At 36.3% G+C, this 14528-nt stretch overlaps 1 protein-coding gene across 7 annotated transcripts in view; it reads right to left on the bottom strand.

Moving 5' to 3' along the window:
- HYCC2 (hyccin PI4KA lipid kinase complex subunit 2) overlaps positions 1-14528 on the bottom strand; it is a 73236-nt gene that overhangs the window by 37015 nt on the left and 21693 nt on the right. For 5 of the 7 annotated variants that reach the window (XM_060302072.2, XM_060302069.1, XM_060302073.1 and 2 more), the window contains 3 exons: positions 10477-10557; positions 9413-9514; positions 3444-3623 (listed from right to left, as the gene is read on the bottom strand). In XM_060302072.2, coding sequence (XP_060158055.1) covers positions 3444-3623; positions 9413-9514; positions 10477-10527 — 333 coding nt within the window. In that variant the 5' untranslated portion in view covers positions 10528-10557. Of the gene's footprint in view, positions 1-3443; positions 3624-8619; positions 8676-9412; positions 9515-10476; positions 10558-14528 lie in introns of all 7 variants that reach the window. The other 2 variants (XM_030855010.2, XM_060302074.1) reach the window with 2 other exon arrangements.

Raw genomic sequence — 14528 nt, 5'->3', positions numbered from 1 at the left:
GTCGGAATGGTCATCATTGAAAAGTCTATAAATAACAAATGCTGGAGAGGTTGTGGAGAAAAGGGAACCCTCCTACACTGTTGGTAGGAAGGTAAGTTGGTATAGCCACCACGGAAAACAGTATGGAGGTTCCTCAGAAAGCTAAAGGTAGAATCACCACATAAAAAATTAAAATGAAAGGTTTTAGCCAAGAAATCCACACTTATTAAAATATGAAACACAGGGCTTCCCTGGTGGCACAGTGGTTAAGAATCTGCCTGCCAATGCAGGGGACACAGGTTCGAGCCCTGGTCAGGGAAGATCCCACATGCCATGGAGCAATTAAGCCCGTGAGCCACAACTACTGAAGCCTGTGCACCTAGAGCCCATGCTCCGCAACAGGAGAAGCCACCGAAATGTGAAACCCGCACACCTCAACGAAGAGTAGCCCCCGCTCACCACAACTAGAGAAAGCCTGCGTGCAGCAAAAATAAATAAATTCATAGAAAAAAAAAAAAAAAGGAAAAACACTGTTGTAACACAGGATGAATCTTAACTAAAAGAAAATCTTACAATTATTCAGCAATAAATTAATGACCTGAAATAAGCTACATATTAACATAATTAATAGTAGTCCAAGTGATTAATCATAAGTCCATACTTAAGTGGTTTTTACTGACTACAAAAACATTCCTGTGATTTTTAAAAGCACTTTATCTTTCACAGAAAAGGTCAACAGCATCTATTTCTACAGTCTCTGGCACCGCCAATCTTCTACAGGTATCAATAAAAATCTGCCTACAGACTTCCCTGGTGGTGCAGTGGTTGGGAATCCACCTGCCAATGCAGGGGACACGGGTTCAAGCCCAGGTCTGGGAAGATCCCACATGCCGCGGAGCAACTAAGCCGGTGCGCCATAGCTACTGAGCCTGCGCTCTAGAGCCCGTGAGCCACAAATACTGAGCCCATGCACCACAAATACTGAAGCCCACATGCCTAGAGCCCGTGCTCCACAGCAAGAGAAGCCACCGTAATGAGAAGTCCGCGCACCACCAACGAAGAGTAGCCCCCTCTTGCCACAACTAGAGAAAGCCTGCAGGCAGCAAGGAAAACCCAGTGCAGCACTCCCCACCAAAAGAATAGATATGAGATCCTATTAAAAAAAAAAAAAAGATCTAATAATGTTTTAAAAAAAAAAACTGCCTACAGACGCCAGCAATTAGAGAGGTGAAATGCTCCTCCTGCATCACTCCTTTTCTGTACTGTCTCTAGCCTGTTTCTTTTAAAACTCATATTAGTATACATAACTGGCATAAAATACAGACAGAGAAGACTGCCCTAGAAGGAAGGCAGTCAGAGAGAGACTGAGTAGTTGCACAGCATAAGAGGAAGAAACAACAGGAAAAAAACCCAACTATCATCACCAAGACACAAACCCAAAAGAACTTCCCTATAGGGCTAGTTTTGGGGTTTAATATGTCACAGGAGAGTACCAATTACATGTGAACAATGGCCATACCTCTAATTTTGGCAGGAAAATGGTTTAAAAATCCCTAGAAAGATCATTTAACTACTCTGTAGGCAAAATAGTTACCACCACATCTGGGCCACTGTGCCTCAGAGAACATCTATGCTAAGATGAATGGGCCTGATTTAAGTTAGGCAATAAAATTTTAATTTTTACTCCTAAATTTCAAATTAAGCCAAATACTTTTTATTTATATCTGTGTATACATCTGTGGAGAAGGGTGTTATGAAATTTTTTTAAGTTGAGGGCAATATAAAACTCTCTCTTGGGCTACTGAAGCAAGGGAGAAATGCTGGAGTGAGAAAAGAAGAACAAAAGAGAAATTAATATATAAAAGAAATCCAGTGTGGTAAGAAAAATCGAGAACCACAGAGAAGAGAGAACACCGGTATCAAGGGAATTAAAAGAAGACAGAAACCTGATGTTACATTTCTGATATATAATTAAGCATTTTTAAAACAGTACACTATTTTTTTTTTTTTTTTTTTTTGCGGTACACGGGCCTCTTACTGCTGTGGTCTCTCCCATTGCGGAGCACAGGCTCCAGACGCACAGGCTCCGCGGCCATGGCTCACGGGCCCAGCTGCTCTGCGGCACGTGGGATCCTCTTGGACCACGGCACGAACCCGTGTCCCCTGCATTGGCAGGTGGACTCTCAACCACTGCGCCACCAGGGAAGCCCAAAACAGTACACTATTTTTGAGATACCAAAAGATAATTAAACCATAGCACCAACAAGTACTGTCAAGAACTTGTCAGGCATCCCACTATACAAAATTTTTTGCTTCATTTGTCCCACTACTGAATTTTATTACATTAAACAAGACAAATGATAGCTTAATGTCAAACATAATCTAAAACACTAAACTCAATTTTTAAATCAACATTTACTAAGTGCCTTGCTAAGCACTAGAAACACAGTGATATGTGAAACAAATTTCCTACTTTAAAAGAAAAAATCAGGCAAGGTAGTGAAATAAAGAATTTTATACCTACACCAGCTTTTCATTAAAAAAACCCATCTTTAATTATGGTATAACTATTACTACTACTATTTATAATAATAGTGGTAAACATTAGATAAACACCTCAGGAAACATGTTGGGTTCTTCTAATTGCTTTCAATCCTACTAACAATGTTTTATTTCTGTTTTACAGGACGAGGCAACTGAAGTCAAGATATTAAGTAACTTGCTTAAATTTAAAACAGCCAGTAAGTGACAGTACCTGATTTTAAACAAAATACAAGTGATTCCACAGGCCAGGCTCCGTCCTTCAGATTCTAGTGATGGAAATGTTTTTTAATGATTTTTTTAAGGGATAATACTTAGAGGAATGAGCACTGGTGCAGAAGAATATTTATTTTTTGTGAGATTCAATGTTTTGTGAGGTACTTTGGTTGAGGTACCTCTCAACTACAAACTTAACTTTAATATACGGAGCATCTGTTTACAGGGAATACACAGAATATAAGAATTCAAAGGGCAGGAATTTCAATACCAATGTTCTAAACTGGGCACCAGGAGGAAAAAAAAAAAACAACAGAATAATAACATTTAAGGTATTTAAGAATTCCTTAGAAGAAAAAGTTTCATAAATAATGTATCAAATACATAATGTTTTATCAAATGATTAAAAATAAATTAAAAATATTAAATGCAAGACATTCATAAATATCAATCAAATAAAATAATTAGAAAAATAAGCCATAAAATATTAATAATGCTATCAATTATAAGTTTCACCTACTTTATAAAATGCATTACCAGCAATTACTTATTAATTACTGTACTCAATTACTGTACTCAATTTAGTTAATTCAAATAAGTTATTCAAGAGACATTTAAATTTATTTTCCTCTAAATATTCTTCAAGTATTACTTCAGAGGACTTTAAAAAATACTTAAAATTTCCCAAACTATCATTTTCCACTTACCAAATTGTAAATTCCTAAAAGTAGTGCTTCAATGCAACCATTACTCTGTCTGTCTCGGCTAACTGTAAGCCGTAAATAAACCCACATCAATTCTGGCAAGAACTGCAGTGTGAACCTCTTAAGTCGAACTTCAGAGCTACGGTAGAGCTCAAACAGCTGGTGGCAGACAGGCTCCAGGAGCTAAGAAGAAAATAAAGTGCATCAGTTATTTCCATTCTTTTGGCTGTAACTGTAATTTTTTTTTAGGCACATATACTTGTATAATATTTTTAAAATAAATTCTCAACATTAATTTTTGCTTATTCTGAATCAATGCAACCAGAACCTCAATCTCTATTTAATAACTCAGAGACTACACATTAAACTGACCAATCCAGTAACTGCAAGAAGTACTTTGTGCCCAGATAATAACAACATATCTTTCAATACACTGTACTATTAAACTTATTAGATAATTAGTTCTTTAACCAATGTACTACTTCATATTTAGTGAGTTTCCTTTTCTGTTATTACCAAACCTTACTATCCTCCATTTTTAAAAGTTTCTATTGGAAGAAAATAATTTCAAATAATCTTGTTGGAAATAAACTTTAAATCTCAACTTAAGACTATGATTTAAACAAATTATATACCACTCAGTAGATAAAGGGACTTGGCAATACATAATATTTGGACATCCAAAATGCTCGTTAATATTTTAAATACATACAAGTAAAACAGATTACTTCTATGTTTTAAGACTGACAAATTCTACTAATTATATTTATTGGAAAGATTTTGAAAAGGAGGAAGTATAACTATACAGAAATAGCTTTTCCAATGTTTAACTGGATAATTTTTCATATGATATCATACCATATGACTTATAAGGAACTTCATAATCTTAAAAACTGAAGAAAATGAGCAGTTTAAACAAACCTCCCCTTTTCCCCTAAACTTGTACTGCTAATTTAGACTGGTTTTGTTAGAATAACTGCAGACTTCACAAAACTGGCTATGATTTTAAAATGCAGATAAAACACTGAGAGGAAACTATAAAAAAATTTAACACTAGCTTTTGTTTTGTTTTTAAAAAATTTTTATTGGAGTATAGTTGATTTACAATGTTGTGTTAGTTTCAGGTGTACAACACAGTGAATCAGTTATACATATACATATATCCACTCTTTTTAGATTCTTTTCCATATAGGTCATTACAGAGTATTGAGTAGAGTTCCCTGTGCTATTCAGTAGGTCTTTATTAGTTATCTACTTTATATATAATAGTGTCACACTAGCTTTTAAAAAAAAAGAACGATTCAGTAATTTATATGCTTACTTCTATTCTGAATGATTATAATAATATATATATATATACACTTGTATATCTGCTTGAATGTAGTTATATATGTCTGTAATAATCTAGCACTCTAGAATAAAGTCATTACTTTCAAAATTTTAAATTAAAAGTCAACAAATCCTATGTTGATTGTACAGTTAATATACTTAGATGACTTAAGCTTAGCTCTTAATAAACAACTTTAAAGCTAAAAAAATTTACACACCTAGTCTAGTAACTACTAAGCTCTTTATATGAAATCACTCTCATAGGATTTAAAATATTAAAAAACATTCCAACTCTACCCTTACACGGAAGTCTAGACCAGTCAGACAATTTGCCCAAGGTTACAGAAATTAGTAGCAGAGAAAGACACCAGAATTCAGATCTTCTGACACCAAGTTGATGTTCTCACTATACTGCATTTCTTATACCGGATGGAAGTGGAGGAGGAGGTGAGCCTTGTTTAATTACAAATAGTGTAGTCCATGTAGTGCCAATAACGAAGTAATAAACTTTTGAAAATGGTCAACTGCTGGCAACTTTGTAAAGTACTGACAACAATATTCAGCTCCTTAGGAGAATTAAACATTGTTGCGCTCATAAATTTATGTATTAAAAATATATGTCCATGTTTCAAATCTACTTTCCTCTTTAGTAAAAGACTCTAAAATTGCCTTCTCTAAATTTCACTGGCTATGGTACAATTACAATTTGTCTACGTCATAAAGACCTTATTTTCCTTCCTCAACAGCAAGTACATTGGCATGTAGAGACTATACTTTAATAAGCATTGCAAAGATATACAGAGTTACCAAAATTATTACTCTGCTTTTTTTTAAAAGGAGGGAGGAGTGGCTGGCAATCCAGTAAATTTTCATCAACTCCACTGCAAAATAAGACTGTTAAAAACCTGCCAATGTGCTCTGTTAAAATCTTTAATTCTAAGCATATGTTATCATGCCATCATGTTCTCAATTTTTCAGTGTCAGAAATGACCTCCCCTAAATGGTGCTATCACCCACAGCAAAAGGTGTTAAAAATCATTATCTTCTCGTTAAATAAAAGCTTAAGAATAATTTACACCTTCCCCAAACTTAGCAAATAGTTTTGACATGATAATTACTAAGAGGCATGCCATATGATGAACGCATTGAGAGCAGTTTGGGTGGAATAATGGAGACTGAACCCAAATATGAGTGGGTCAAAGAAAAAATATGAGGTGAGGAAATTGGCACAAGTAGACAGAGACTATGAATAAGCAATACTTTATAAAGTTCATTGGGAAGAAGGACAGAAAAATGGGGTAGATAATAAAATAGGAGGCAAATCAAAGAAGGTTTTTTAAAAAATAGAATATGGTTGTTTATCATATTCTGTTCATCAGAAAGGAAAAAAAAATCAGTGACAGGGACTTCCCTGGTGGCACAGTGGTTAAGAATCCACCTGCCAATGCAGGGGACATGGGTTCGAGCCCTGGTCCGGGAAGATCCCACGTGCCACAGAGAAGCTAAGCCTGGGCGCCACAACTACTGAGCCTGCACTCTAGAGCCTGCGAGCCACAACTACTGAGCCCGCATGCCACAACTACTGAAGCCTGCACGCCTAGAGCCCATGCTCTGCAACAAGAGAAGCCACCGTAATGAGAAGCCTGTGCACCACAATGAAGAGTAGCCCGTGCTCGCCACAACTAGAGAAAGCCCTCACGCAGCAATGAAGTCCCAACATAGCCAAAAATAAATTAATTAATTAATTAAAAAAAAAAAACACTGCTGTTTTAAGAAAAAAGGAATCAGTGACATAGGAAAGGGAGGGGATAACTGCAGTAGCAATCTTTGAGGTAGTTAGAGAAGATGGGATTCAGGCCTAAGTGGAAGAGATGGCCTTTGATACAACCTGAGACACTTCATCTACCGAACAGCAGAAATGGCAGGAGAGTGTGGGTAGAGATGCTGGTAGAGTGGTAGATATGAATGGGAGAATAGAGTTTCCAACTATTTTCTTCTTTTATAATGACACAGAAGGCAAACTAAAAATGAGGAGGAAGGGCAGTAAGTGTGAGGAAAGAGAAGGTATAAAATGAACACTGGGACAGTTGTACCAATGAAATATTATGTGCTCATTTATGATTTTTAGTCCTGCATTTAAATGGAAAAAGTTAACAAAATTGTGTTTTTTCCAGGTACGTTCAGCCGCTCAGGTACAGGCATGAAGTGGATGGCTGGGTTTTATCCAGTGTTGAGATTTTGCCCAAAGAATATGAACTAAGGGAATGACAGGCAAAGGAGCTCAGAATGTTTGCAAGGGAATGACTGTAATGATGGATCAAGAAAATTTAGCTAAGAAAAGAGGCAAGTGAGACATTTGAAGGAAGTGAGACATTGAAGGGAGGAAAAAGGACAACCAAATCATAAAAAAGCAATAGGGTTAATGGTCTCCTTGAAGTGGAAGAACTGCTAGAGTGACTAAGGGATCTGGAAGGAGGGAAAGGAGAAAAATAAAGCAACATGTTGGTCTAGAGATTAAAACTTGAGCTGTAGTACAGGTTGGCCATGATATGTAATATTAAACTTCTTTGGGAATTCCCTTGCGGTCCAGTGGTTAGGACTCAGCGCTTTCACTGCCTTGGCCCAGGTTCGATCCCGGGTTGGGGAACTAAGATCTCTCTTGTGCAACATGGCACAGCCAAAAAACAAAACAAAACAAAACAACAAAAAAAGAACTTCTAGGAAATATACTTTCTTAAGAACTTTCATGGTATTTAAGGCAAATTTGTTTCTTATTAAGTAAATAATACATTTATGTTTCAGAACATAACAAAATCAGGACTAAAAGCGTTCTCCTTCTAGAACTGAAGTCCAGAATTGCTTTGAGATTCTACGGAACTTAACACTCTGTTTTTCTGAAGTATGAATGCATGGTTAGAATCTTATGACCTGACAGGAGAAAGGATGGAAAGACAGACCTGTTCTAGTAACTGGTTGATTATAATGACTGCTGGGTCTTGATCTTGAGTCTCTCAAGTTGTAATTTTTCTATTTCTAGCCTTGACAAAGTCTCACACATTAGTATTATGAAGTATGACAATATAAAGTGAGTTAATTCTTATAATATCGCAGCTTCCAAAGCATAAAAGAAAAAATGGAAGCCAATACATTTCACATACTTGTGAGTCCTAATGAAAACGACAGCATTTTAGAATCTCATTTCGTATTTTACTATTCTTTTTTTTCCCCCCGGTGATTCTTTTTTGGCCGCGTGGCTTGCAGGATCTCACTTCCCCAACCAGAGACTGAACCCGTGCCCTTGGCAATGAAATCGTGGAGTTCCAACCACTGGACCGCCAGAGAATCCCATATATTTCACTATTCTTCTAATCAATATTTATTAAGTGTTCATTATGCACATGATAAAATACTGGATTCTAGGGAATTAACAGATATATATGTTAACAGATATAGCATATACGACCACTGCTCATGAAGAGCTTACAATTTAAAGAGAAAGCATGAAACAAATGCATTTTAATAAGCAAAGCTTAATGTTAAGACAGTGCAAAACAAGGGATACATACATTCAATATTCACACAGAATTTTGAAAACTCCTGACCAAGAAGGCTATGCATATATGTCCATTACCATACCTAAAGTTATAAAACATTCAAAAATACATAGCAAGAGAAAAAGAAGCAAATGAATCCTGCGGTTGCTGCTACAAATAGCAACAGATGCAAGCCCAACTGAGAGCCAATCCAAGTTTAGGAGATAGGAAAGAAAGAGGTCAATAAGCAAGCTTTTAGTGATAGTACAAAAATGAAGATGCACTTTAAGTTAAGCTGCTGGTTAGGAGATGATTACCTGAACTTCTTCAAACTCACTCCAGTACACAGCAGAGGCACTCTTGGAGGCTGTATCTGGGAAGATAAGAAGCTACTTTCCTGTGTGTTCCTTTCATTTCATTTTAAAGCATACATGAATCCAGTGGTGATAAAACTGTATGTCATACTATTGTGTTAATGGAAAGAAAATGTGTGTATTTTGTGTAAGTTAAAACATAGAGCCAATAGCTGCACCTTTTTTCCCTTCTAGCACAGGCTAAATAATAGGAAACTGTTATTCTAAGTTTACTGATCCTGACTATTTAGGCTTTCTCTGATCATTTTCAAACTAAACTTACAGCAGCATCATTTCATGTTACCAGTTTGACTGAATTCACTAATTAGAGTGATTACACATAGTTCTTTACCGTCAATAAAAGGACTGCAAACAATACTTAAAATTAATAAATCTCAATCAGTATATGGTTAAAATTTGGACTCCAGGAAAGGAAACATTCCAGAACAGGAAACAGAGAAAAGTTGCAAATTAAATAAATAATCTACTGAGATGGTGGTCACTCAAATCAAGAATCAAAACATACTGTCCTCAACAGGAACAAATTTAATCAAAACATTAAAAAATATGGAGAGGGAGGTCATGGGGAAAGCCAAAGCAACTATCAGAATGAAAAATAGCAGAAAGAAAGTTTTCCAGTCCCACTGGAAGGATTTAAAAAAAAGAAGGAAAACTGCAAAACTTATATATATGTGTTTTAGTGCACATATTTCATTATGTACTACATTAAAATTACTTTTCTTATAAACTCTCCTACCTCATTATTCGAATCTTGAATAACTTTATACAGGGCTGGTACCAGTGTTTTTTTCCGGTGTAAAGTTGCTGCATAATTGGTGATCTGAGTGTCAGGTAATGCCTAAAAGAAAACATCAAAGGAAACCAAAAATGAACTTAATATTTGAGAAGTTAGAAACTTTATTTTATATGAGTTCCTCTTGAAAAGATTTATAATTGAGTCAACTAAGAAAAGTAAAAATAATTAATATAAGAAATAACCATGAGAGTTAATAAATCAAATTAGTTACGATGTTATACAATTCTTCTAACTACTCAACAATGAGAAATGATTAGAAATCACACATTACACCAAGATTTGCTGAAATGAGTCACCTTATAATCTAGTCTAAAAAATTAGTGTGCAATAAATACTTTTGTTTTTAATGAGGTGTGCATTTTTTTTAAGTCTTTTTATTGAATTTGGTACAATATTGCTTCAGTTTTGCATTTTGTTTTCTTGGCCGCGAGGCATGTGGGATCTTAGCTCCGCAACCAGGGATCAAACCCACACCCCCTGCATTGGAAGGCGAAGCCTTAACCACTGGACCGCCAGGGATGTCCCTGAGTGTGGGATATATTTCAATTCTTGTATTTTATGTTCACAAAACACTTATTTCCATAGTGTTTATAAATTATATAGTTTTCAATCAAATTAATGAGTGAATTTTTAATCATAGGAAATAAAAATATAAGGTACAAATCTCATTTCTGTGCCTTATTAAAACTTGGAGGCTTCCCCTCTTTTATTGAATATATCTTAAAATTTATATATCACCTTATCAATCCATTGATATCAATCCATATCAATTATACTCCAAAGTAGCAAAAACAAGTTTACTAGCTTCATTTTTACATTACCTTCTAGCCATTATTCACATTAGTGCCTAAAATTTTTAAAGAGGTGCAGCTATAGAAACATGTTATTTCATATTTTGCCATTCCTACTTCATAACTTTTGTTTCAGTTTTTCCATGAACATGTATAACTGAATTACTGATATATAGAATCATATGACACATTCTTATCCTCAATCCAATCTACCTTGAATTCTGATAACCATTCTTCCACAACGCCACGTTCAGATCCCAGCATCTTCTTCTACCTTCTATTCCTCTTTTCTCTCTGAAAGAAAAAGGCACTGAACTTGAGGACAGTGTTACTTACAGGAACTATCAAAGGTAAATGATGTGTGCCTTTCACTAAAGGAGAAACTCATCTAGTGTATATTTTAGATAAGGAGGCTTACTTTTAGACTAGTGTTCAATTAAAACAGAACTGTTTATAAGAAATAAGTTCTATTTTTAATGATACGTTTGAAATCTATTTTCCTAATGCTTTTCTATTTTCCAATTATACTCCAAAGTAGCAAAAACAAGTTTACTAAGTAAAATCAAACTGCACATTACCCAAGACAAATGCACAGTCTATGCCTAGAGCTTTTACCAAATATACAACTGGCACATACAACTGGAAAAAGTTATACATAATAGAACCCTGTGACAGATTTTTACAAAGGTAAAAAAATTAGAAATCAAGGGTTATATGTACAGCTATAAACATATATATATATTATATGAAATAAGGCCTTTGAAGTAGGTAGATTTATATGTTTTCTAAAATGGAAAAATAGCCAGATAGAAAAAGCAAGTTGTACAACAGTATATAAGCTATAATAATTCCACTAAAAATTATATAAATGTGAAAAAGCTGGGAGGAAAAATATATATACTAAACTATTAAGTGTTGGCCTCTGAAGGAAGGATTACTGAGGATATTCTAATTATGTAACTTTGAATTATAAAAAAAAATAAAAATTGGTATGTATTATTTTTTAAGTGAGACAAACAACAGAAGGTTTTTGGTTTTAAATTTAAGGCTCAAAAGGTAACCAAAAGAAAAAAGGAATTTCTTGAGCAGGGAGGGAAATGTCTCCAGAGCAAATGAAATGAAAGTTCCTTTATTAAAAAGACATATTTATCAAAAAGACGATATGTCATATTCCATAATAAATTTCTATCTAAAAAAAAGAAATCAGATTTTCTAAACCCCTTCCTTTCCCTAAATATCCATATATAATACACTATACCAAGTATTATATAAGCAAGGAGTACAAAAAGGAGTAAGAAATGCCCCTTATTCTCAAGTAGCAAATGCTCTTAAGATGGACTGGTGGATTTATTCAAATAAATTGCAAGAGGAAAAAAGAGACAGCAGATTAAAAGATATGTTAAGAAAAATCAAGAACCAAAGTATGAATCTTATTTGGATTGATTCAAACAATAAAAAAGAGCATAACACAATTGGAAAAGGTTAAACATGACTTATTGTATGACTTATTACTTAATACTGGATGATACTAATTCAAGGAATTATTATAGGTTACTTTTATATTTGATAATGGTATTATAATTAGGCTTTTTACTTATTTATTTTTTAAATACAATTTATTTATTATTTTGTCCACATCGTGTGGCACGTGGGATCTTAGTGCCCCAACCAGGGATCGAACTTGTCTCCCGCCCCACCCCGCCCCGGCAGTGGAAGCGTAGAATCTTAGCAACTGGACAGCCATAGAGGTCCCTATAGTTAGGTTTTTTAAAATACTGTTTCTCTCTTGCAAGATTCACACTGAAATATTTACTGGTGAAATGATATCTGGGATTTCCTTTTTTAAAAAATATATATATATTTAAATTTATTTATTTTTGGCTGCATTGGGTCTTCGTTGCTGTACGCGGGCTTTCTCTAGTTGCGGAGAGTGAGGGCTACTCTTTGTTGTGGTGCTCGGGTTTCTCATTGCGGTGCTTTCTTTTGTTGCGAAGCACAGGCTCTAGAGCGCAGGCTCAGTAGTTGTGGCGCACGGGCTTAGTTGCTCTGCGGCATGAGGGATCTTCCCAGATGAGGGCTCGAACCCGTGTCACCTGCATTGGCAGGCGGATTCCTAACCACTGCGCCACCAGGGAAGCCCTGGGATTTGCTTTAAAATAATCGGGATGAGGGTAGCCAAAGGAGGAGAGTGCATTGGGTATAGATAAAATATGACTGGCCGTAAGTTGATAACCACTGAAGCTAACTGGTATACAAGTTTCATTACACTACTCTACTTTGTTATAGGTTTGAAGTGTTCCATAATGAACTTCAAGGGGGAAAAATAAAGGATCGATGAACTAACTCTACATACACATCATAATATACATGATATAAAACAACAGTTCTTAACCTTTTTTGGGGCGGGGCAAAAGCACAAAGTTACAGACCCCCTTTGATAGCTGAGCAAAACTATGTACTGATCCCTACTTCAGAAAAAGATAAATATGATGCCTGCACGTACATGATTTTACAAATAATTTCAGGAAGTTCACTGATTCACTAAAGCCCATTAATAGATATGGACTCCCAAGTTATAAACTCGTGAAGAAATGAGACTCTTAAAAATAACTTTATGAAATAGAGCACAACTACACTTCCTAATGATAATGTCCTTCAAAGAAGTCATTTTGTAAGGTTCCTATATTTACTACAATGATTGTTCAAATCAGTCAGAATTTTCTTTTTTTCTTTCAAGTACCAATTAGTTAAGTAGTACTAAGTACTCTGTATAACCTAGTACTTCACCTAAAAATGGACTCCATGACATAATTATCATTACTGTGTATCTTGCTCTATGCAAATTACACCTCTTTAAAAAAAATTTAACTATAAAAAATAAAATAACAAGCCTAGATCCATCATACATTATAACTTTCAGTTATAAATAATGGGCTAAATATCCTAAGGCAGTTGCCCCTGGAAGCTTCTCAGAAAGAACTCAAGGAGGCAACTGACCAAAAAGCAAAGGAATGATTCAGTCAGAAATTCATCAATCCATTCCATAAATATTTCTTTCTTTCTTAATAATAATTCATTATTATTTTTGGCTGTGTCGGATCTTAGTTGTGGCACGCGGGCTCTCTAGTTGTCCTGCAGCATGTGGGATCTTAGTTCCCTGACCAAGGATCGAACCCACATTCCCTGCATTGGAAGGCAGATTCTTAACCAGACCACCAGGGAAGTCCCCCATAAGTATTTCTTAAGCAAAAACTATATACCTGCCATTATGCTAGGAGCTGGAAGTACAATGGTAAACAGAATCAGATGTAGACTCACTCTAATGGGGCACTTCCCTAGTGGAGGAGGCTAAACACATTTTTGCAGAGACAAGGAGTAAGAAGGAAAGGTACACGAAAGCGTAAAACAAAGGAACCTAGTGCTGATGAAGGTTTCTCTGAGGTAGCACTTAAACTGAGATATCAAAGATCAGTAGGAGTCAAGGGGAATAGTGAAGGAACATTCTAGAAAGAGGGAACAGCATATAAAAAGGTTCTGTGGGGGCTTCCCTGGTGGCGCAGTGGTTGGGAGTCCGCCTGCCGATGCAGGGGACACAGGTTTGTGCCCCGGTCCGTGAAGATACCACATGCCGTGGGGTGGCTGGGCCCGTGAGCCATGGCTGCTGAGCCTGCGCATCCGGAGCCTGTGCTCCACAACAGGAGAGGCCACGACAGTGAGAGGCCCGCGTACCGCAAAAAAAAAATAAAATAAAAAATAAAAGGTTCTGTGGCAAGAAAATAACATAGGAAGATGTAGAATCTGAAAGAATATCCAAGTGGTTAGGAGCACAGAGAGCAAGGGGCATGGTTGAGGGCAGAGAGAGAGAGGCATGGGCTGATGTTATAATAAACAAGACCTTCTAGTCTACATTAAGTATGGAAAGTGACTGAGGATAAGATTAAAGGTTTGAAAGGCTTACCTGGCTATGATGCAGAGAACACTCTTTCAAAGCTAGCTGCAAAATTCCCATTAGCAAGAAGACTAGGGGCTTCCCTGGTGGTGCAGTGGTTGGGAGTCCGCCTGCCAATGCAGGGGACACGCGTTCACGCCCTGGTCTGGGAGGATTGCACATGCCGCGGAGCAGCTAAGCCTGTGCGCCACAACTACTTCGCCTGCGCTCTAGAGCCCACGAGCCACAACTACTGAGCCCACGTACCACAACTACTGAAGCCCACGCACCTAGACCCCGTGCTCTGCAACAAGAGAAGCCACCGCAATGAGAAGTC

Source organism: Globicephala melas, chromosome 7 (genome assembly GCF_963455315.2).
Source record: "Globicephala melas chromosome 7, mGloMel1.2, whole genome shotgun sequence".
In the NCBI taxonomy this organism is placed as follows: Eukaryota; Metazoa; Chordata; class Mammalia; order Artiodactyla; family Delphinidae; genus Globicephala; species Globicephala melas.
The sequence above is the reverse complement of the archived record's forward strand: the minus strand, read 5'-3'. Positions and strand labels throughout refer to the sequence as shown.